The sequence below is a fragment of the Choloepus didactylus genome, chromosome 15 (genome assembly GCF_015220235.1).
Source record: "Choloepus didactylus isolate mChoDid1 chromosome 15, mChoDid1.pri, whole genome shotgun sequence".
Lineage (NCBI taxonomy): Eukaryota > Metazoa > Chordata > Mammalia > Pilosa > Megalonychidae > Choloepus > Choloepus didactylus.
The window spans coordinates 42,058,850-42,083,034 of record NC_051321.1 but is presented as its reverse complement, the minus strand read 5'-3'; the positions used below and the strand labels follow the sequence as shown (position 1 = coordinate 42,083,034).

Sequence of the window (24,185 nt, the reverse complement as noted above, 5' to 3'; positions counted from 1 at the left end):
AGTTAAACTTCAACAAAATTAGTACAAAGTCTAGAAAATAATTAATCTCTAATATGTTTTCATATAGTAGAGAAGTATCTATACCAAAATGTTAAAAGTGGTAATCTCAGAATAATGGGATTTTATTTTCTTGTTACTTTCTATATTTCCTAATTTTTCTATAATTACTATAGTTAAGACCACAGATTATGGAGCTTGACTGTCTAAGGTTCTAATTCCAACTTTTTTTGTACCTTGGGACAAGGTCATTTGTTCACGTCCTTATCTATACAATGGTGACAATACTACTTTACATTTCAAAGGGTTATTGAGAGACCTGACTGAGTTAATATGGTCAGGCAATTATCATTAATGAGAGGCAGGGCAGAATTGAAGAGTAAAGAGTAAAATTCTTCACAGGAAGTCTACCATATCAAGAGTTTTTGGGAGAGTTCTAAAATTATGATGCTTTAAATTTTACCTGACTGGTTTCTTCTTTGTTGTTTCCTGGACAGTTTAGCATCATTAACAGCTCAGGCTGTTTCCTTTTTAACTGATCAAGGAGCTGTTCACGTGGTTCAGTTCTTACCAGCATTGATGGATATAAATAATTCTTCCTTTGTGGTGTCATACCTTTAGTGGACATAATATAGTGGGAAAAATGGAAGTTTGTGCCTAGTAATAGGATTTTAAAAAATATATATATGCTAGAACTTACACTTCCAAATGAGTCTTTGTCTTCCCAAAGTACAGCGATTGCCATATGAAAGAATAACTCTTGTTACCTCTCAGGCATATACTCCTTGCAATTAATAATATTTTCTAATTTGACAACTGATCTTAAATAGACTCAATCATTTTCAAGATTTAACCTACCCTCCTAAAACATGAAATTTACCATCTCTGACGATGTACAGAAGATGTGTTGTAGGCTCAAAAGGAATTACAGAAATGTTCTGAGAAACAGCAGCATTGTTGAAATAAGTGTATAGTTTCCCCAACATAATTACTTTGAAAGGGGTAATCATTCATTATATATTTGGTATTGTGGCTAAAAATTAACCAGTTACATTTCTTTATAATAAGAGCTCATACTTTTATAACATTTACATTTCTTCATTTTGTTGAAAAGTGAACAATAAATCTTACATGTCTCTTAGGAAAAAAACAACATGCTTTAGCACCATTTCCTTTTATAATTACTTTTTTAAAAAAGTTCACTCTTTTAAGTGTATACTGATTTTCGGTAAATTTACAATATGTACAACTATCACGACAATCTAAGACCTGAATAATCCAATTAACGCATCTGTATATAACAGCTTTGTTATAGCTTCTTCTGTGAAGACCTCTTTGAATCATTATAGCTACACTGATCTTTGTCATCTCTGATATCCCAAAATGGTGATTCCCAAATGCCAATCTAACAATCCATGACAAAATGAGAGGGATAAATAACAGAAAGCACAATGTGGAGGGCTTTGCATTAAACTAGATTTACTCAATTATATCCTTCCAACATTTTTGGTGTTATAATATCATTTTCATTTACAAATAGTGCTAGGTAGATGGTTGATTGGTTTTATTTTTCTGTTTTTAAAGTGTCCTTTATTAACAAAGTTAGTTCCCTAAACGTTTGTGCAATGTTACTGAAATGTTATGTCCAAATTTCTAGGATACATATCACCCACATCATGACATCTAATACTTGATTAAAACTCGTTTAGAGCTTCATTTTTTCAATATTTGGATGGACTACAGTGAGATGGCAAATTCCAACAAGGCAATGGTAGGATCTAGTTTTTCTGAACATATGACACTGTATAGGGTTGAATTCAACTTAAGAAATTTTAACAATATTATTTCTCTTTTAAAGTACCTGTTGGGATATCCAGTTTCAGATCCTGTTGCAGAAAGCAATTAAGCTTAGTCAAACCCATTTTTATGGTTTCATTAAGTTCTAGACTTTGTGCCATCAATTTTTCTTCATCAATAGCTATCTGATCAAGAAAAGTGTTACGCTGGTTCTCATTAGCTGCTTTTTGTCCACTTAATTTTTCCGTAATTTCTGAACTTGAAGCCTCACAACCTTGATTTACAACCTGTAAATGATGCAAACAAGTCTCATTACTAAACTTAAAGTTGTCAGTCCTTTTTTCAATATATTATTTTCCCCTCATCATGAAATTTCCCATAAGTTTTTAAAACACATACAAAAGTAGAAAGAACATTAACTCCTTTGCATTCACTTCTCAGTTCAACAATTCATCAATACATGGAGTTTACATGAAATAAAATTGACCACAAAATTCTCCCACCCAAGATTATTTTGAAGCAATTCCTATATCATTACTTCCATTTATTTAATCATATATCTCTAAGAGATAAGAGCTTCTTAAAATTAATTACCCCAAGACCACTATCACACCCAAAAAATTTAACAGTGATCCTTCCATATCGAATATCTAGTTAATGTTCAAATTTCACCAGTTGTCTCAAATGTTTTTCACATTTGGTTTGTCTGAATCAGAATTAGATGTGGTTGATATGGCTTATTGGTTTATCATCCAAACTAGGTCTTTTGGCCTGTTGAATCTTTTAACTTCTGGATTTGTCTGACTCCACCTCTGGGATATATTTTCATATGTTCTTCTCTTCTCTGTATTTTCTATAAACTGGTTAGATCCAGAGGCTTGATCTAATTCATGTTTAATTTTTTGGCAAGCTAATGTTGAAAGCACATAATACCTGGTTGTGTCTTTCCTGTTAAGATTAATCAGTGGGTTTGTATGTGGTCAGTTTATTAATTATAAAAGTTCCCCCATCGACTTTTGATCAGATGGTTTTAGCAGTCATTAATGTTGGTAGGGGTTATTTCTTTAGGGATTGCAAACAGTGATATTTCCCTGGTAAAACAAGACTGAGTTCTCTCTGGAACAAGAGATGGATGCTCTATTATTTCCCTTTATTTACCAGTTCTCAGAGTAATGCACTACTTCCTAGCATGCTTCTAAGGAAACCTATGAGGTTTTATTTATTTTTTTAAATGAATTTTTGAGTTTTAACATATTTGATATGTTTTAAACCATTGTAGACATTATTCTTTTTGAAGTCCAAGTCATACCATTTTTGAGCAGGAGGAGTGCCTTCAGGTTGACCAAGTCCTTTTGACACAATCCCAGTAATCTCTAATAGCTTTCTTACTTTCTGGTATGATAAGATGTCAAAATGTCAAGGCTCATCTTGTACATTTTCTGATTCAAACCTGAAATCAGCTATTTCTCTATGAACCCTGGTTCCTTTTAGTAAAAATAGCTTAAATAGGTTAAAATACTTGGATTCTTTGTACTTTGATTCCTGAGAATGTTAGTGAAATCCTTTTACTGCACAGAAAGAAAAAGGAAGCTGCAAAGGGCTCATGCAAGTATTAAGTTCAAGCAAACCCACAAACCTCTCAAGTATCCTTTGTGCAACCAGAACAATATCTTAAATATTTAAAGTAATAATAGGTTTGAATGTACAACATACTTGGATAAAATTAAAACCATATATAAGTGAAAGGTATTATATGTCAAAAGCAGGGTGTCCTTCCTTGAGGAAACTAACAAGTCAAAAACCAAGGATAGATACAGAAAAGAAATCAGATGTTAGATTAACTTATAGATCTAGGAGATATATACCATGAAACAAGATCACAAAAAAGTATACTACTATACTTTAAAGTTTAAGCCATTCATTATATTTTAAAATAAGATTTGTTTTTAAACCAGTTCTTAGCCAAGAATATTTAATTTCCTGATTATTGCTCTTCTTCCCAAAGTAGGTTCCAGTTACAAAGTTATTACCTCCAAAAAGTTCTGAATTTCCTCTTGTCTTTTATTTAAGGAAGATATACACTGCTCAGAAAAACAAAGTGTGCTTGTGTTCAGAGCCTCAAATCTCTGTTCAGTCTCTTGTGATATTATTTCAAGCTCATTATTGAGTTTATTATAGTGTTTCATAGACTCTTCAACCAATTTTGTACCTTCTTCATTAAAATGCCTGAGTTCTTGTGACAAGTCATCAGAATCAGCAAAAAATTTTGTGCTGTGAGAAGTTAGTTTGTTGATTATATCCTTAGATTTCCTATAGGTAAAAAAAATGACATTGTTAAAATGGAAAATTAAGAATCAAAGGATATAAATAAAATAAAGCTCTCCAGTGGCAGAGTTGAACTGAACTCAGGTAGTCTAGCTTCATAGCCCATGTTCTTAATCAGTCTTCTGCAGTGAGAATGGATCCTTTCGCCAATGTCTTCTCACAGCAGGCTGGTATCACACCTGCCTTAAAAGACCCTTGAAAATGTCATCTTTTTCATTACAACTTTCCCAGCCCTCCTTCAGATATGATGATTTTCTTTGTATCTCTTATTTAACTAAACAGTTATTAAAATGAAATTTGTCTACTTGTTTTATTTCTGCTACTAGATTATGTTACTTAAGGGTAGGGACCAGAGCCAGAAGGGCTCATTTCATCACTGAACTGTGGTTATATCAGAAGCATTCCCATTCAGAGGCATTCAGCTGTTCAGCATTCTCAGTTCTGCTTCCCATTCCCTTATGGAAGGCCTTGCTTCTCCTATCCTATGCTCATCGGTTCTTCTGGGTTTATTAGGGAGCCACCCATAATGCAAATTCCTATAGAGCCTTTTTTTCAAGAAAGGAGACTAGGGAGATACTAAGTTTAGAATTACTTTAGCCTCTAGGAGGTGTTCTTACTCAGGCAACCCAGGTGAGGTTAGTCTCATACTCGTGCACAAATTACCAAACTCCATGTTATTTACATGATGGTAATTTCACAGAGTAAATCCAAAGCAATCCATTACCACAAGCTTTCAACTTTATTAGCTTAAGGGGTAGTGTGTGTTTGTAAAAATTAATAATAAAATAAAACATGCAAAAAGAAAAGACAGGGACTTAGTGTTAAAATAACATGTTTGCCTATGAAGTACAACACAAATTCTTTGGTCAGTTTTAGAGGCAATGATTAAATAGCTCAAAAGATTGGTATCTCCCACCTCACCAACCCCCATCCTTGTGAAAGGATGTTCTAGAAGATGAATAAGATGAGTTTGCCATCTTTCTACTTTCAGAACAAGACATTACTAGACTCTGAGATGAGACAGGAGTCTTAATACTTGGGCTGGGTAAGTGCTTCGAAATAATGAAAACACACTTCCTCAACTGCTAAAATTGATCACAGAGTGTTTGTATAATTATACCTAGGACAGAATCCCTGATTATCTTTGGCAATCTTTTGAAAAGATCTGTTATTAAGTGCTTTAGGAAAAAAAAATATATTCTTTACAAATTATGGGATGACAGTTATTCTCAGGACATTTGAGCACTCCCTTCTATAAACTTTTATTTTTAAAAATCATACCTCTTCCTGATTCAAAGGAAAATACTATTTGTCTCTAACATTAGACAAAAGAGGCTGTAAATATTACTTTGAAATGCTATTGACAGTCAAAAATTACAGCTACTAGGTGAACTCAAGCATAGACTTCTAGGTCTGTGATTTTTCAACCATGGATGATTTTGCCTCCCAGGGCACATTTGTCAATGTCTTGATATATTTTTTTTGGTTATCACAATTGGGGGATGTTATGGCATCTAGTGGGTAGAGGCCAGGGATGCTATGCTGTTCAGTATCTTACTATCCACAGGACAGTATCCCACAACAAAGAACTATCCAGCCCAAACTGGCAAGAGGTTAAGAAACCCTGCTCTAAGAAGTAATCCCACAGAGAGCTATGAAACCAAATGGGGAAGAATTAAAATTTATCCTGTTCTCCTTGCTACTCCCTTAGGGCAAGAGACCTAACTCACCACCCATTGAAAATGCCTTAAAATAGTTTTATGCAAATTGGAAAGGAAATAAAACCAATCTACCTCTTGGCAGACTGGTAAAGATATTGTTACCTAGCATTATGGTTCCCAAACTTTCATGTGCAAAAAAATCACCTAAAGGGCTTGTTAAAACACAGACTGCTAGCCCACCCTCAGTTTCTGATTCAGGTCTGGAGGGGAGCCCCCAGAATGTACATTTCTAATAAGTTCCCAGGTAATGCTGATGGGTCCCAGTACCATACTATGAAAACCACTGACCTATAGTATAGTACATTCACATATAGTAGGTTCTCAAAATAGTTGTTGAAAATAAATAAACCCAATCCACCCAAATTTTTTAGACCATCATTACTGATTCTGTACTTTGCTGGACAACTCACATTTTCTCTGCAATGTCATTGCCTCACCCAGCAAAACCCCATCCATAATTCTCCAATGAGTCAGTAAAGAACACATAATACAAATCAAATAAAACTAACCTGACCAACTTATATTGTAATTTATAGGTATGTACCTTATCAAAATCTTCACGTTCCTTAGAATATGAAAAAATGGAAAAATGTGAAAAGTTAAATTTTATGAAAATATGCTAAAAATAGGGTCAAAATAACCTCAGTAATGTTCCAATAGAACAATGGGAACTGGAATTAATGGCATAACAGACACTGTCCAGAAAGAAGGAAAGCAATTCAAGCTAAGATAAATGTCCCTAGAATGAAGAAAGATATAATAGCTGTCAGAAATAGCCTTTTCAATTGCGTATATGTTCTATATAACAACCAGCCTTCTTTAGAGTTGGATATTCTTTGTGGGTTTATCTATAATCAGGGACAGTTCATAAATTAGGGGTGTTTGAATAAACAAATAACTGTTTAATATAAACTAAGCTACTTATCTCTGGAGGGTGTTCTAAGCTACCTTCATTACTTTTATGAAAAAGGAGCTCCCTAATATTCTTCCTCCAAGGACTTATTAAACCAATCAGATGAAATGTAGAAAGGGAAAGAACTCAAAATGAAGCAGCACTAAAAGTTAAAAATAAATTTATAGGCCCAGCTCAAAAATTGACCATTCTATTGTCTCATATAGTCAAAATTTATTGTGTAGAAAGAAATGGGTAAGCATATATACAATGTGAAGTTGAAAAAGAAAAAACAAATTGAGCCTATAGAGAAGTGTGGTAGGCATCGTGCTAAGATAGTCCCCAAGATTCTTGGCTCCTGATGTATACACCCTTTCAGTTATCCAGTCAAATACAACTCTGTGTACCACAGTGAAGGATCTTGCAGATGTAATTAAGTCTCAAATTAGTTGACCTTAAAACACGAAGATCATTCAGATGAACCTGACCTAATCATATGAGCCCTTTAAAAACAAAGAGGAAGTTGAAGAAGAAGTCAGGAGATTTGAAGCAAGAAAATGTATGTTGTTGATGGCCTGAAGATGGCAGAGGCCACATGGCAAAGAATGTGAGTAATGTCAAGGAGCTGTGAGGTCACAGGCTGAAGTCAACAAGGAAATGAGGACCTCAGTCCTATAACTCCAAGGAAGTAAATTCTGACAGGAAGAATGAGCTTGGAAGCAGGTTTTCTCCCCAATTATTTTTCTAGAAACAAGAATTCAGCCTTATTGAACAACTTGTTTCAGCCTTATAATACCCTGAGGCAGATAACAGCCACATCTTGCTAGACTTCTGATGCACAGAATTGTGAGACAATGAAAACCAATACAAGCAGTAACCTCAGCTACACATTAGAATCATGTGGGGAGCTTTTAACACCATCTCAAGGCCTAGTCACATCCCTGACCAATTAAATCAGAATCTGAGACCCAGTGATTCCTATGTGCAGCCAAATGTAAGAACCTCTGTACTAAACCTACAATTCTTTTGTTAATTCTAATGGGAGCTGATGCCACATCAATAGTAGGTGTAACCAGACTTTTGAATATAAGTCAGCTTAGAACCTCACAGAACCCTAAGTAAAGCTTCCTTCTGTTTAATCATCTAAAACAATAGTTCTCAACACTAGATGTACACACAAGTTTAAAGACGCCCACACCCAAATTCAGACCCAACAAATCAAAAAGTCTAAGGCAATAGTTCTCAGAGTGTGAGCCTCAGAAGAGCAGCATCAATATCATCTGGCAAACTGTTAGAAATGTAAATTCTCAGCCCTCAATCTAATAAATCTGAAAAATGGGGTGGGGAGCCCAGAATTTTTTAAAGCCCTGCAGGTGATTCTGATGCCCATTGAAGTTTAAGAACTACTACTTAAGGAGTAGGGCATTTTTTTGTAAAGCTCTGTAGATGATTTCTAATATGTAGCCAGAGTGGTTCCAAGAACCACTGAGCTAAATCTTTATTTTCCTAGCCTCTAGACTAGTCCCTAAACTGGCTATAGTCAGTCATGTTATTAAGCAGTTTTATCTTGTCTGTGACATAAAATAATTTATAAAAATGACAAATATTATAAAACAAAAAAGTCAACTATAAAACTTCCTAATTAAAAAAATTATGTTGGGGTATGACAAATTATACATATGACACACATGGTATACTGTATTGCAAATTTGATACAAAAATTTCAGTTACAATATACATTTAAATTTCACTGATTCCCTTCTTATGATAAGTTTTCCTATAACAGCATCCAAAGTCATATCACAGGACCACAGTACTAAAGCTTGGGGGATGAAAGAAAGAGAGCTTGACGTAATACACTTTATTACCACTAGATGGTACACCATGTGAGTAAGCAAAGGTGTTGAAAACCAAAGTTCATCCACAAATTCAGTGGAAATGAATTGGAAAAGGGGAAGAAATTTAAGGAGGCTATCAATATTAATTTCCTTCCTCCAGGTACTCACAACTTAGTGGGAAGACAAGGCTTATTCACAAGTGACTACAAATCATTACAATAAATGCCAGAGGCAGTGGGTGTCAAACTTCAATATACATAAAAATCGCCTTTATTCCTGGGCTCTAGTCCTGGGTAATTCATAGTCCCTGAATCACACTTTTGAGAAACACTGGTGTAGACTATAAATGTCAGTAGGGTTGAAGGCAAGAAAAATGACTTGCATAGGCCTTAAGAAAGTACATCATAAATCCCTGCCCACCCCAAGCCTACTCTAGTACTCCTACCAAAGTTATAGAAAGAGCCAGAAATCCATTAGACACTAGGAATAAAAAATGGGAGTGGGGGGGGGTGGAGGGACTTTCTAGATTCAGAGTCTAAAAAGAAGAGTTCAAAATGAAACATGGTATAATGAATAGGACCAACATAGGGTTGAAAAACAGAAAATATGAGTTAAGAGGAAGGACAGGTGATGGCCAGAATTCTAGCACAGCAGTTTTTAATATAATGTGAGGCACATATGTGATTTAAAACTTTCTAGTAGTCACATTAAAAAGGAAAAAAGATAAAGCAATTGGAGTAACAATGTATTGGGTATATATATCACAAGTAAAAGTAAAATACATTAAAACAATGACATGAGATAGGAAGGAGGAATTGGAACTATACTATTAGAAGGTCCTTTCATTACACAAGAAATAGTTTATTTGAAGGTGTATTCAACAACCAAATTATTAAGACAGATACGTTAGCTTACTCCTTTCTGCTCCTGGACACCGCTGAGGAAACATCATTGAATTCCTTCCTTCCACTGCTGTCATGTCTAAGTCAGAGTCTCCTAAAAAGCCTGAACAGCTGCGGAAGCTTTTCATCGGGAGGCTAAGCTTTGAAACAACCGATGAAAGTCTGAGGAGCCATTTTGAGCAATGGGGAATACTCACAGACTGTGTGGTAATGAGAGATCCAAACACCAAATGCTCCAGAGGCTTTGGGTTTGTCGTGTACTCTACTGTGGAGGAGGTGGATGCGGCCATGAAGGCAAGGCCACATAAGGTGGATGGACAAGTTGTGGAACCAAAGAGGGCTGTCTCAAGAGAAGACTCTCAAAGACCAGGTGCCCACTTAACTGTGAAAAAGATCTTTGTTGGTGGCATTAAAGAAGATGCTGAAGAACATCACCTAAGAGATTATTTTGAGCAGTATGGAAAGACTGAAGTAATTGAAATCATGACTGACCAAGGCAGTGGCAAGAAGAGAGGCTTTCCTTTTGTAACCTTTGACAACCATGACTCTGTGGATAAGATTGTCATTCAGAAATACCATATTGTGAATGGCCACAACTGTGAAGTAAGAAAAGCCCTGTCTAAACAAGAGATGGCCAGTGCTTCATCCAGCCAAAGAGGTCGAAGTGGTTCTGGAAACTGTGGTGGTGGTCGTGGAGGTGGTTTTGGTGGGAACGACAACTTTGGTCATGGAGGAAACTTCAGTGGTCGTGGTGGCTTTGATGGCAGCCAAGGTGGTGGTGGATATGGTGGCAATGTGATGGCTATAATGGATTTGGTAAAAATGGAAGCAATTTTGGAGGTGGTGGAAGCTACGATTTTGGCAGTTACAATAATCAGTCTTCAAATTTTGGACCCATGAAGGGAGGAAACTTTGGAGGCAGAAGCTTTGGCCCTTTTGATGGTGGAGGCCAATACTTTGCCAAACCACGAAACCAAGGTGGCTACGGCAGTTCCAGCAGCAGCAGTAGCTATGGCAGTGGCAGAAGGTTTTAATTACTGCCAGGAAACAAAGCTTAGCAGGAGAGGAGAGCCAGAGAAGTGACAGGGAAGCTACAGGTTACAACAGATTTGTGAACTCAGCCAAGCACAGTGGTGGCAGGGCCTAGCTGCTACAAAGAAGACATGTTTTAAACAATCCTCATGTGTATGGGCAAAAAAACCACAAGGACTGTATTTGTGACTAATTGTATAACAGATTATTTTAGTTTCTGTTCCGTGGAAAGTGTAAAGCATTCCAACAAAGGGTTTTAATGTAGTTTTTTTTTTTTTTTTTTTGCACCCATGCTATTGATTGCTAAATCTAACAGTCTGATCATGACGCTAAATAAACATGTCTTAAAAAAAAAAATTATTTAAAAACATATATTGCAAACCCTAGAATAACCACTGAAAAGTTTTTTTTTTTTTTAAAGTGGAAATGGTAAGTCAATGGAGGAGATAAAATAAAAACCTAAAAGTGCCCAATTAAAATTAGAAAAGGCAAAAAGAAAAAAAAAAGAATCAAAGAACAACTGATGCAACAAACACAAAACAGCAAGATGATAGATTTTAATCCAACTATATCAATACTCACTTTAAATATGAATGGTCTAAACATACTGGTTAAAAGTCATTGTTAAAGTCAATTAAGAAGCAAAATTCAAGTATATCGAATATATGCAGTCTACTAAAACCCCACTTTAAATACAAAGATGTAGATAGGCAGTAACAATTTGAACAAAATAAAGTATTAAATTATAACCCCACATATAAAATAAACACCCATGAAACCATATTGACATAAAGGATTGAATAAATAAATATATGGGAAAAAGAAAAATCTTCCTTTTAAAAGGATTCCAAATATATTATATAGATAATTCCTCCTCCAGGTGAAACATTTCTTACCCACCCATCTTGAGTATGGCCTGCGCTTAATGGCTTGCTTCCAAAGAATAGGGTATGAAAAGATGAACGAAAAAAAAAATGACTTCATAATGGAGAACCCTGACAAACATTATCTGGCCCAGGTGATGAAGGTTAATATCACCTGTGAAAAGTCATGTTAATAGCATGTTCTCCTTGATACATATGATGAGAACAGCATTTTACCTCTCTAATATTCTTTTCAAAACTCCATAAATCCAACCTAACCACGACAAAAACATCAGGAAAACCCAAACTGAGGGACATTCTGCAACATACCTGACTCCTCAAAAAACTGTCAAGGTTATCAAAAATAAAGAAAGAGAAATTATAACAGACCAGAGGAGACTAAGGAGACATAACAACTAAACTGGATAGGATCTCAGAAGGCAAAAGGGATATTATCGGAAAAACAAGGAAAATCTGAACTATGTGGGAGCTTAGTTAATACTAATGTAACAGTATTGGTTTCTTAGCTGACAAAATACCATGGTAATATGAGATGTTAACAATCGGGGAACTGGGTGAGGGTTATACAGGAGGAACTCCCTGTAGTATCTTTGCAACTTTTCTTTACATCTAAAATTATTCTGAAATAAAGAGGAAAAAGAAACAGGTCAAACTTATTTTAGTAGTATGCTTTATTTAATCTTAATATATCAAACATTATCACCTCAGTAAGTAATCAATATAAAAAATTGAGATTTTTTTTTTTATACTGCCTTCAAAAATTTGGTGTTTACTTTAAATTTATGCACCTCAATTCTGAAATGGCCCCTCTCAAGTGCTCAAAAGCAAATGTATCTACTGTCTACTAAGGAACAGTTGCAGGTCTGGAGGATCTTAGAACAAGAGAGAACATCTCATGAAGTAGTTTAATAAGATACAACAGGAGAGGGGTCAATATTCATCTTCAGGTTGCTAACATGACCACAGACATAGGGGACTGGTGATTTGATGGGTTGAGCCCTCTACCATAGGTTTTACCCTTGGGAAGACGGTTGCTACAAAGGAGAGGCTAGGCCTCCCTATAATTGTGCCTAAGAGCCTCCTCCCAAATACCTCTTTGTTGCTCAGATGTGGCCCTCTCTCTCTAGCTAAGCCAACTTGAAAGGTGAAATCACTGCCCTCCCCTCTACATGGGATCAGACACCCAGGGGAGTGAATCTCCCTGGCAACGTGGAATATGACTCCCGGGGAGGAATGTAGACCTGGCATCGTGGGACGGAGAACATCTTCTTGACCAAAAGGGGGATGTGAAAGGAAATGAAATAAGCTTCAGTGGCAGAGAGATTCTAAAAGGAGCTGAGAGGTCACTCTGGTGGGCACTCTTACGCACAATTTAGACAACCCTTTTTAGGTTCTAAAGAATTGGGGTAGCTGGTGGTAGATACCTGAAACTATCAAACTACAACCCAGAACCCATGAATCTCGAAGACAATTGTATAAAAATGTAGCTTATGAGGGGTGACAATGGGATTGGGAAAGCCATAAGGACCACACTCCACTTTGTCTAGTTTATGGATGGATGAGTAGCAAAATAGGGGAAGGAAACAAACAAACAAACAGACAAAGGTACCCAGTGTTCTTTTTTACTTCAATTGCTCTTTTTCACTTTAATTATTACTGTTGTTATTTTTGTGTGTGTGCTAATGAAGGTGTCAGGGATTGATTTGGGTGATGAATGTACAACTATGTAATGGTACTGTGAACAATCGAATGTACGATTTGTTTTGTATGACTGCGTGGTATGTGAATATATCTCAATAAAATGAAGATGAAAAAAATATTCATCTTCAGTCTAAGGGATGAGGAGGAAATGGTCTATCCTGCAAATCAACTGGAAGGAGAAAATAAAACAATAGACAAGATCAGGTTATGATACAAAAATCATACAAATGGATATTGATGATAATGATGCTATTAGTCATACTAAAGCAGCCACTACTTATAGTGTACTTATAATAACCCTGTGAGATTGGTGTTACTGCATTTTATTTTTAAGTAAAAAGACTCCAAAGCCTCTGTGTCTATTGTACGCTGGATGAACTCAGGACAAAATAGGGACGTTATACCAGAGAACCCAATGAGGAACTAACAGTAAGTTAACTCAAGAAGTCAGGGATGACCACAACCTAAATCACAGCCATCAAAGAGAAGCTGTTATAGCCCAATACTCCTTCCACTGTATCACATAGAATACCACTAACTAAACAAATGCTCATACTTGAAAGTAAGAATTATTCGTAGAAAGATAAAAATACAGCTGTGCATTCAGGAATTATTAATGTTAGAGAGGATTTAAGAGATTCTAGGTCTAAATTACATAATAATGTAGATTACAAGGGGTGACAGTGTGATTGTGAAGACCTTGTGGATCACACCCCCTTTATCTAGTATATGGATGAGCAGAAAAATGGGGATAAAAACTAAAGGACAAATGGGGTGGGATGGGGGGATGATTTGGGTGTTCTTTTTTCACTTTTATTTTTTATTCTTGTTCTGGTTCTTTCTGATGTAAGGAAAATGTTCAGAGATAGATTGTGGTGATGAACGCATAACTATGTTATCATACTGTGGACAGTTGACTGTATACCATGGATGATTGTATGGTGTGTGAATGTATTTCAATGAAACTGAATTTAATAAAAAAAAAAAAATGCTGGTTTAAAAATGCTTTGAATAAATGATTCAGAAGTTAAAAAAAAAAAAATATTCTAGGTCTAGAGCAGTGATCTTCAAAATGAGGACTACATACTCCAAAAGGTAAGATGATCCATCTTTAACTTTAACTTTAACTTTTGTTAAAAGTTATCTCATCGAATTTTAACAGACATATATAGTACCTTACATCCCAAATCACCAGAACACTCATTTTTCCCTAGTGATCACGGATCTTTCGCCAGAAGGGACCATAAGCTGGGACATAAAACAAGCCTCAATAAAAAAAAAAAAAAAAAAAAAAAAAAAATTGAATATACTCAAAGCACATTCTCCAGACACAATGGAATACAAATAGAAGTCAATAATTTTTGAACTGTAACTCCACTATTTACTTCCTACATGATACACAAACTCTAATAACAAATCAGTGGTTTTGAACTCAACATAAAATATGTAATTTTAGACAACTATATAAAGGTGGGGGAATGGAGGAGTACAGGAACATAGTTTATGTGTCCTATTGAAATGAAGGTGGCATCAAAGAAAAACAAGATTGTTTTGGATTTAAGAGGCTAATTTTAAGCCCCACAGTAAACACAAAGAAATTATTAGAGAATATAACCATAGAGATGAAAAGTAGAGTATGGGTTAAGAGAAATGGGGGAAGGGGCAGTGGGGAGTTAAGAAATGAGTGCAGGGTTGCTGTTTGAGGTGAAGGGAAATTTCTAGTAATGGATGGTGGGAAAGAGCATTACAACATTGTAAATGTGATTAATCCCACTAATAGAAGGCTAGGGAGGGGGTGGAATGGGAAGATTTAGGATGTATGTATGTTTCCACAATTGGGAAAAAAAAAAAAAAAAGACAGTCTAAATAGATGACAATTTAATGCCAAGGATGCACCTGGATGGGATTGGAGGATGGAGGACAGGAGGCTCAAAGGGTCACAGTTGAGACATAAGAAAAAGGAAGTATAGAAGGTAAGCTTTGTATCATTGTTGAATCTCTTGTACTTCTTAGCTGCACTTAATGGGATTGCATAAAAGAATGTTGTTATTCATGGGAAGTGTATATGTGAATTACAGTGTTGTTCAAGGGTGTGAGCAGCTAGCTCTAATATGTTCAGAAGACAGAGCAATAGATGATGGATGATAAATAGGGAGGGAGGGACGGAAAGAAATAGCGATGTGACAGCATGTTAAAGTTGGTGGATTGGGCTATCGGGGGAGGGGGGTCAGGGTATGATGGAATTCTGTGTATGGGGTTAGTATTGTTTTTGCAACTGTTCCTGTAACTTTGAATTTATTTCAAAATAATAAATAAATAAGTAAGTAAGTAAGTAAGTAAGTTATCTCATCTTGTGGTCCTCTCTCTCTAACTAAGCCACCTGGGCAGGTGATCTCACTGCCCTCCCCCCAATGTGGGACCTGACTCCCAAGGGTCTAAATCTCCCTGGCAATGCAGGATGACTCCCAGGGATGAATCTGGACCCAGCATTGTGGGATTGAGAACATCTTCCTGACCAAAAGGGGGATGTGAAATAAAGCTTCGGTGGCTGAGAGATTTCAAATAGAGTCGAGAGGTCACTCTGGTGGACATGCTTATGTACTATATAGATAACATTTTTTAGGTTTTAATGTATTGGAATAGCTAGAAATAAATACCCAAAACTACCAAACTCCAAACCAGTAGCCCAGACTCTTGAAGATGATTGTATAACAACATAGATTACAAGGAGTGACAGTGTGATTGTGAAAACCTCATGGATTGCACTCCCTTAATCCCGTGTATGGATGGATGTGTAGAAAAATGGGGACAAAAACTAAATGAAAAATAGAGTGGGATGGGGGAATGATTTGGGTGTTCTTTTTCACTTCTGTGTTTTATTCTTATTCTGATTCTGGTGTAAGGAAAGTGTCCAAATATCGATTGGGGTGATGAATGCACAATTATATGATGGTACGTGAACAGCTGATTGTACACCATGGATGATTGTATGGGATGTGAATATATCTCAATAAAACTGAATTTTAAAAAAAGTTATCTCATCTAAAAATAAGAAACTACACTTTACTAATATTTACAATATGGATTGACAACTAGCTCCTTCATTAGATCAGTCAGTTTCATGTAAAATAAAGTAGTGAGAGGAATGAAAGTTCCACAACTTGGAAGGCTTAACTCTATCACTCTTAGTTATCCTTCACTTTTAGCATATTAAAACACACTGCAATTTGTGTTTGCTGAGTTGTACTAGTTATTATTTTATTATCTCAGTTCCAAACCCACCCTTTGTGAGATCTTTGCTTGGTGATCCTGGGGCTGGGACTCTGATAGATACATAGATTATGTGGATTCACAGACTATAATGTCTTGTTAAACTAACCTTCCTAAAATAGACAAGTTGTTTTAAAAGATTTCTGCAAAGAAAATAGTTTGAAATTGTGGTAATTATAGTACCTTACTCCTCAAAGTATTGTTGTGAGCATTAAATCAGTTAATATCTGTATGTGCCTGTAACATAGTCATGTAATAAGTGCTATATATTTACTTCCTATTAACAATCAACCTTCCCTATAAGTACATTGTGCCTTAAAAATTAGCTACTCTATGGTATATAACCATCTCAATTCATAAGAAATCTAAAAATGTTATCTAGTCCATCTCTCATCCATTAAAAAAGATATTTTTGACGTGTTTTATAATGTAATGAAGCAATACAGCAGTATGTACCTTATAATTACACAAACATACAGGGGACATATGCTCAATTTTATTTATTGACCGATGGAGTATGTGATAAAAAATGTTTGTAGGACATCTGATCTAGCCAATAAATGGGAAGGTTAGATATCAAAAGCCAAAATTTTAAGAACCCAGGAATTCCAGAGGAAAGACTGGGGATTGGGGAGTTAAAGAAGATGAACTTACCACAGATGAACCTTGCAGGGATGATTACAAATTAGTTTCATCTCTCATGCCAACTTTGATCAATAATAATGGCTGCCTAAGGCAATATTTACAACATTTTTGAGGTTCCAAGGAAACTGAGCAATGCAGAAGGGTAAGAACCATAATAAATTAGAGATGTCTCCCAGAGTTGATGGAAGAGGGAAATGTGATACATGTGTAAAAAATGTGCCATCCTTCATCTATAAGATCTACTTAAATAACAATCAATTAAATTTTTACAAATCAAGGTAAACACTTAGTAAAATAATATAATTTAAAATTTTATTATTTAAAAAAAAATTTATTATGTCCATTAAGGCAAAACAGTGTTATATGGAAGCCTAAGTGAACAGCACAGACTGGCTCTTCTAACTCTAAAAAGGCTGGAAGTTTCTGATTCCAGACAATATGGAGTAGACACATTTCTCCTTGGTTCTTTCCGCTAAATACAACTAGAAACCCTGTACATAATAAAACAGATAATTATTAAGAAGAATTCTGAAAGTAGAAAGAGGAAGGCAGACCAAGTAGGTGCCTCAGAACTTGAGAAAGGATACAGTGATAAGTTCCCTGGTTTTTCTTTTTATCACCCATATATCCCCATAGTACAGAAACCTTTTTGACAATACCTACACTATTCCAGCTAAGCACCACAGATGCAAACTGCCTCCTTACAGTGTCATCAAAGACAATGTAGAGAATCTGGACTCTGACCCGCATGAGGAAGTAGCAGGCAGCCTAGGGTAGCATGGGGGTAACAAGTGGGCAAATAGAAAACATAAAAAAGAAGGAAATGATCATTATAAATCTGAAAATACAATAACTGAAATACAAAACTCATTGGATGGGTACAACAGCAGCTTGGAGATGACAGGAAAGAATTAGTAGACTTGAAGAGAGATCAATAGAAAGAAAATAGATTATTTAAAAAAATATATATATAAGGAGCTTTGGAGATTATTGGGGACTGAATCATGTCCCCGACAAAAGCATGCTCAGGTCCCAATCCCTGGTCCTGTGTGTAAACCCATTTATAAACAGGACGTCTGACGATATTATTAACTAAAGTTTGCCCAAACTGGATGAGGGGAGGCCTTAACCCAATGTGGCTGAAGCTCTTGTAAGCAATGGAAATTGGACATGGAGAAGAGCTACAAGGAACAATCAGAAGCCAGAAGTCAATGTAACCTGGAAGATAAGGGAGAATACATCACCATGTACATTGCCATGTGACAGAAAAGCCAGGAATCCCAAAAATTGCCGGGTAGCCAGAAGATACCAATGCTAGGAGGAAGCAAGCCTTCAAGCCTCTGAAACTGTGAGCCAATAAATCCCTGTTAAACCAACCCATTGTATGATATATATTTTTAACAGCTAGGAAACTAAAATAGAGACCTATGAGACCATAATAAATGATCTAATATTCATGCCACTGTATTCCTAAAAGAAGAGGAAAAAGAGTGTGGAGTTGAAAAACATTCAAAGAAATAACAGATAAAAATTTCCCAAGCCTACAGATTCAAGAAGCTGAGCAAATTTCACACATGATGAACTCAAAGAAATACAAAGCAACAACAAAATTAAACTCCTGACAAAGTTCATTTAATTAAGTTAAAGACAAAGAAAAAATCTTGAAAGCACCTACAATGGATCGATTCATTGCATATAGGGGAACAATTATTTGAATGACAGCACACCTCTTATCTCACAGTGGTCAGAAGAAAAGTGGCACATTTTTCAAGTGCTGAAAGAAAGAACTGTTAATCCTGAATTCTATATCCAGTGAAAATACTGTTTAGAAATGAAGGAGAAATCAGGACATTCTCAGACAAAGGAACACAGAATTTGTCCCCAGCAGACTTACCCTTAAGAAATGGCTAAAGGAAGTTCTCCAAAAGAAGTTCTCCTTAGAACTTAGGAAGAAAGAAAGAACAATGAAATTGGCAAAAGTAGGGGTAAATATAACAGACTAGCCCTTTCCTCATAAGATTTTAAAGTCATGTTTGTAGACAGAAGCAAATATAACCATCTCATATGATGCTTAATGTATATACAGTAAATGTAAGGCCGTTATATTGAAAATAGCAGGTAGGGTAGAGGCACATAAATGGAAGTAATGTTTCTACACTTCAATAAAAGTGGTAAAACATCAATACCAATAATCGGTGGTAAGTTAAATTATGTATCCTGTAGTTCATAGAGCAACCAATAAAAAACTATATGACATATACACAAAAACACTATAATAAACCAAAATAGAATTCCACAAAAATGGTAAAGGAATGGAAGGGAAACAGGAACAAGAACAAGAGGGAAGAAACAGAAAGCAAAAAATAAAATGACAGCTTTAAGACCTAGTTTATCAAATTGCTTTAAATATAATAGTCTAAATATACCAACCGTAAGTCAGGGATTGGGAGAGCAGATTAAAACATGATCCAACAATATGCTGCTTATAAGGAAATCACTTCCAATTTAATGATATAGGTAGATTGAAAGTTATGGATGGAAAAGGATACACTATGCAAACATTAGTCAAAAGAAAACTGGAATGGCTATGTTAATAGCAAGTAAAGTAAATTACACAGCAAAGAAAATCACATTACATAATGTTAATTATAGTTGGGGACTTTAACACCCTTCTCTCAGCAAATGCTAGAATTATGAGACAGAAAATCAGAAAGAATATAGGAGATCTAAAGAATACCAACATGATCTAACTGACATATACAACGTTCCACCCGAGAACGACAAAATATACATTCTTTGCAAGCGCCCAAGGAACATTCACCAAGATATACCATATCCTGGGTCATAAAGAAAACGTCAACAAATTTAAACGAATTGAACATACAGAGTATGTTCTCTGACTGTAATGGAATCAAACTAGAAATCAATAAACATAAAGGTAACAGGAAAATCTGTAAATACTTGGAAATTAAACAACATATTTCTAACCCATTTGAAAAAAAAAATCAATTGAAAATTAAAAACAGAACTGAATGAAAATAGAACATATGAAAATTTGTAAGATCCAAGATCCAGTTACAGCAGTAATGAGAAGGAAATTTATAGCACTAAAATACTTTCATAGGAAAGAAAAGACCTCAAGTCAATAATAAGTTCCCACCTTAAGAAACTAGAAAAAGAGCAGAATAACCCACAAAAAGCAGGAAGGAGATAATAAAAATGTAATAAAAAGCCAATGAGGCAGATGCAGTGGAAGCTAAAGACATGTTGTCCTTAGTGGAAGATTCTTCAACAAATCATGTCAACCGATAAAAATGTTTCTCTATCTTCCTATGATGAAGATCAGGGATCTAAACTTATCCGAAAAGCTAGAGAGGCACCATTTGTCCCAACTGGGATGGCAGGTTTTGCAGCAATTGTTGCATATGGATTATACAAACTGAAGAGCAGGGGAAATACTAAAATGTCTGTTCACCTGATTCACATGCATGTGGCAGCCCAAGGCTTTGTTGTGGGAGCAATGACTCTTGGTATGGACTATTCCTTGTATCGGAAATACTGGGCAAAACCTAAACTTTAGAAGAGGTGCTATCGTGCTATCTTGGTGTTGATGGTATTTGTTTTATTTAAACACCTCAAATTAAGCTTACACATATATGCTGAAAATAAAACATTTGAGTAGGTTCAGATAAAAACATGGTATTTTGAATATTGGCTTCCTTTCTTTCAGGCTTGATTTATCTGGTGACCAAATTATTGGTGACAAGTTCACTAACTAGATCATTCAGGGAAGTCAAGTTAGCACAAAAGAAACATGTCATCCAAATTCTCTTGGTAATGGTAAAATGTCCACATTCTTAAACTCTCATAATGGAAGGACAGCCAACCCTGAAGTACTCCGAGTTGCTGCAGAATATCATGTTGTCTGGTTGTTATGTACTATTTACCTCAATTAATTTTTTTCTGCCCACCTTCTAAACTTGTCTAGTGTTTTGGTTTCTAGGGCTGGTTTAGTCTCAAAGAACTCAGAAAAGTGCATGGAATATAACATTGTAATGCCTCTCACAACCGAAAGTGTGTGTGTGTGTGTGTGTGTGTGTGTATGTGTTTAAGATAAACCTAAAAACCTGGTAACCGAGCTGCTTATAAGTAGTATGAGCAGATGAGGATAACTTAATTATGCATTCTAGTTTAGTTCTGTAAGATTCAAAAATGTTAAACAAAATGTATTACCGGTGTTTTATATTTACAAGCAAGTGGGCTTAGCCAGGCATTCATTATACACAAACGTGACATACTACAGAATGCTTTGTTGCACTTGTGAAATTCTCTTGTCTGACTTTACATTCCGTGGTGATAACATGGTAAACGTATTGTTATTAAAGTGAGTAAACCCAGTTAAAAAAAAAAAAAAAGTCAATGAAATTGAAAATGAAAAAAAGAGAATCAATGAAATGAAAGGTAGCTCTTTAAAAAGATCAATAAAATTGATAAACTTCTAGCAAGACTGACAAAGATAAAAAGAGACAATTCACAAATTATCAATATCAGGAATAAACAGGCAACATTATTAAGATTCTGCAGCCGGTGAACTCACTGCCCTCCCCCCATGTGGGACCCGACTTCCAAGGGTGTAAATCTCCCTGCCAATGCAGGATATGACTCCTGGGAATGAGCCTGGACCAGGCATTGTGGGATTAAGAACATCTTCTTGACCAAAAGGGGGAGCGAAATGAAACAAAATAAAGTTTCAGTGGCTGAGAGGTTTCAAATGGAGTCAAGAGGTCACTCTGGTGGGCATTCTTATGCACTATATAGATATCCCTTTTTAGGTTTTATTGTATTGGAATAGCTAGAAGTGAATACCTGAAACTATCAAACTGCAACGATTGTATAACTATGTAGCTTACATGGGGTGACAGTGTGATTGGAAAGCCTGGATTTCACTCTCTTTATCTAGTGTATGGATGGATGAGTAGAAAAATGGGGACAAAAACTAAAAGAAAAATAGAGTGGGATGGAGGGATGATTTGGGTGTTCATTTTTACTTTTATTTTTTATTCCTATTTTTATTCTTTCTGGTGTAAGGAAAACATTCAAAAATAGATTGGGGTGATGAATGCACAACTATCTGATGGTACTGTGAACAGCTGATTGTATACCATGAATGACTGTATGGTATGTGAATATAGCTCAATAAAACTGAATTAAAAAAAAAAAGATCCTGTAGCCATTAAAAGGTTAATAAGGAAATATTACCAGCAACACTGTGAACAGAAATTTGACAACTTAGATGAAATGAACAGTTCCTCAAACTAGCAAACCTCATCTAAAATAAAACAGACAATCCGAATAGCCCTGTAGCTATTAAGGAAATGTAATTCATAATTTAAAAGCTTCTAAAAGAAAACAGGTCTGACTGCTAACTCTGGAAAGCAAAGAGGCTGTAAACCAACATTAAATTCTAGTGCAGGAAATCAGCAAACTTTTTCTTAGAAACCCAGATAGTAAAAATTTTAGACCTGAGGACTATGCAGTTCTCTGCTTCAACCACTCAACTAGGCCACTATAGCATAATGGCAGCCAAATAAAGCCAAAAGACAAGAAAGAAAAAGAGAAATAAAGCAAACATATTAAAATGTTACCAGATGAGAAAACTGGGTAAAACTTTTCAGGAATTATTTGTACCATGTGACACGTAATTTGAAATGCTTTCAGAAATACAAAAAAGTTAAAGAGATTATAAAATTAGCTTACTGCTCTGTGTTTTCTTGGACACTACTGATTGGTTTCTGGATGTTTTCACACTTTTCCTCTAAAGCACAAAACCTCTCTGCCCAAAGATTGATTAACTGGAAAAGTTCCTGCAAAAAAGAGATGAGAATGGGGCAACACTTGAAATTATGATAAAAACTTTCTTTCTATACATGATGGGTGACATGAAGTATTCTCCCATACATGAGACTTACACAAATTCCTGACAAGAGAGCTTTAACTCCACACCTCTCTCCCATAGAAGAAAGCAGTGAAACCAATATTAAAAGGATATTATAGGGATTTTTAAAAAGTAAATAATTAGTAAACTTTGCTATTTTAACTAGTATTAACAAATTATTTTCAGTGTACCTCAAAACTAATCAAACACACCAAGATGTCACATTATGTTTGAAAAATCACTTTGACAGAAACACATAGTTGCTTCTTAATTGATAGCACAATTGGAAGAGAAAATCAGTGCTGATAATATAATGATTGAGGCAAACCAAAAATTATTACTGGAGCCGAAACATTTTACAGGACATAGTTAGACTATATTAATAAAATGTAATATAGTCTTACCTTTTGTTTACTCATATCTGACATCTTTAAAAAACAAGTTCTTAAAGGCCCATAACTAACATACAACGGACGTGGATGGCAAAAGAAGCTACAATAAAGACCAAGAAAGAGCTAAAAGTGTGTCCAGCATTTTTCTTCACTGTTCTGTCCATTAGTTGGCCAACATCTCTGAAGAACACATAAGCTGACCAAACATACATATCTAACACTTTAATTATGAATAAAGTCTGTTCATAGTTTCACTAGTCTCAAAGTAGGGGGAAATTCAGGTATTATCAGATTTGCTTATCGGTAAATATGTGTTCACAGTTTTACATTATCATCTTGTTAGTGCTAACTTCTGGAAAACCTAGAAAAGTGCTAAGTTCTGGAAAACCTAGAAAGGAGCTCACTCAGTGAACTTGTTTCTTTAGGCCAGGGAAGTGAAACCATTCATGCTAAGATACTTTTCAGACTACAGTTTTTTGCTGATTTTTAAATAGTTACCTACTCATTATGAGCATATCAACACAGCTATTTCTAAGAAGCTGATCTACCTTAGATTTTATACTTAAAAAGGTCTAGATAGGTTTAAGGCAAAATGCCCTATGCAGGGGTATGAGAAAATGCTAAATTTGAAATTGCTGCCAATTATCCAGAAACATATAGAAAAACCACTTAAAAATGGATGCCTTACAGGCAATATAATCAACACCACAATCTATAAGATGATCTAAATACTATCAGAGCTCACAAGGCCTTAGTTTCCCCATTAGAAAACTGGACTAGTAATATAATTTATATCTCTATTGGTGAGAGGAATAAACATATAGTGAGTTGAGTTGTTCAAAAAATGTTAATCA

At 35.4% G+C, this 24,185-nt stretch overlaps 2 protein-coding genes and 1 pseudogene across 4 annotated transcripts in view; 2 read left to right on the top strand and 1 right to left on the bottom strand.

Annotated features, from left to right (window-relative positions):
- KIF11 (kinesin family member 11) overlaps positions 1–24,185 on the bottom strand; it is a 111,885-nt gene that overhangs the window by 3,435 nt on the left and 84,265 nt on the right. For all 3 annotated transcript variants that reach the window (XM_037803779.1, XM_037803778.1, XM_037803777.1), the window contains 4 exons: positions 22,762–22,868; positions 3,825–4,104; positions 1,859–2,081; positions 461–612 (listed from right to left, as the gene is read on the bottom strand). In XM_037803779.1, coding sequence (XP_037659707.1) covers positions 461–612; positions 1,859–2,081; positions 3,825–4,104; positions 22,762–22,868 — 762 coding nt within the window. The remainder of the gene's footprint in view (positions 1–460; positions 613–1,858; positions 2,082–3,824; positions 4,105–22,761; positions 22,869–24,185) is intronic.
- Positions 9,548–10,506, top strand: LOC119509779 (annotated as a pseudogene).
- On the top strand, positions 20,303–20,584 carry LOC119510694 (HIG1 domain family member 1A, mitochondrial-like). Its single transcript, XM_037805088.1, has one exon. It carries the CDS (start codon positions 20,303–20,305, stop codon positions 20,582–20,584), a length of 282 nt encoding a protein of 93 aa, XP_037661016.1.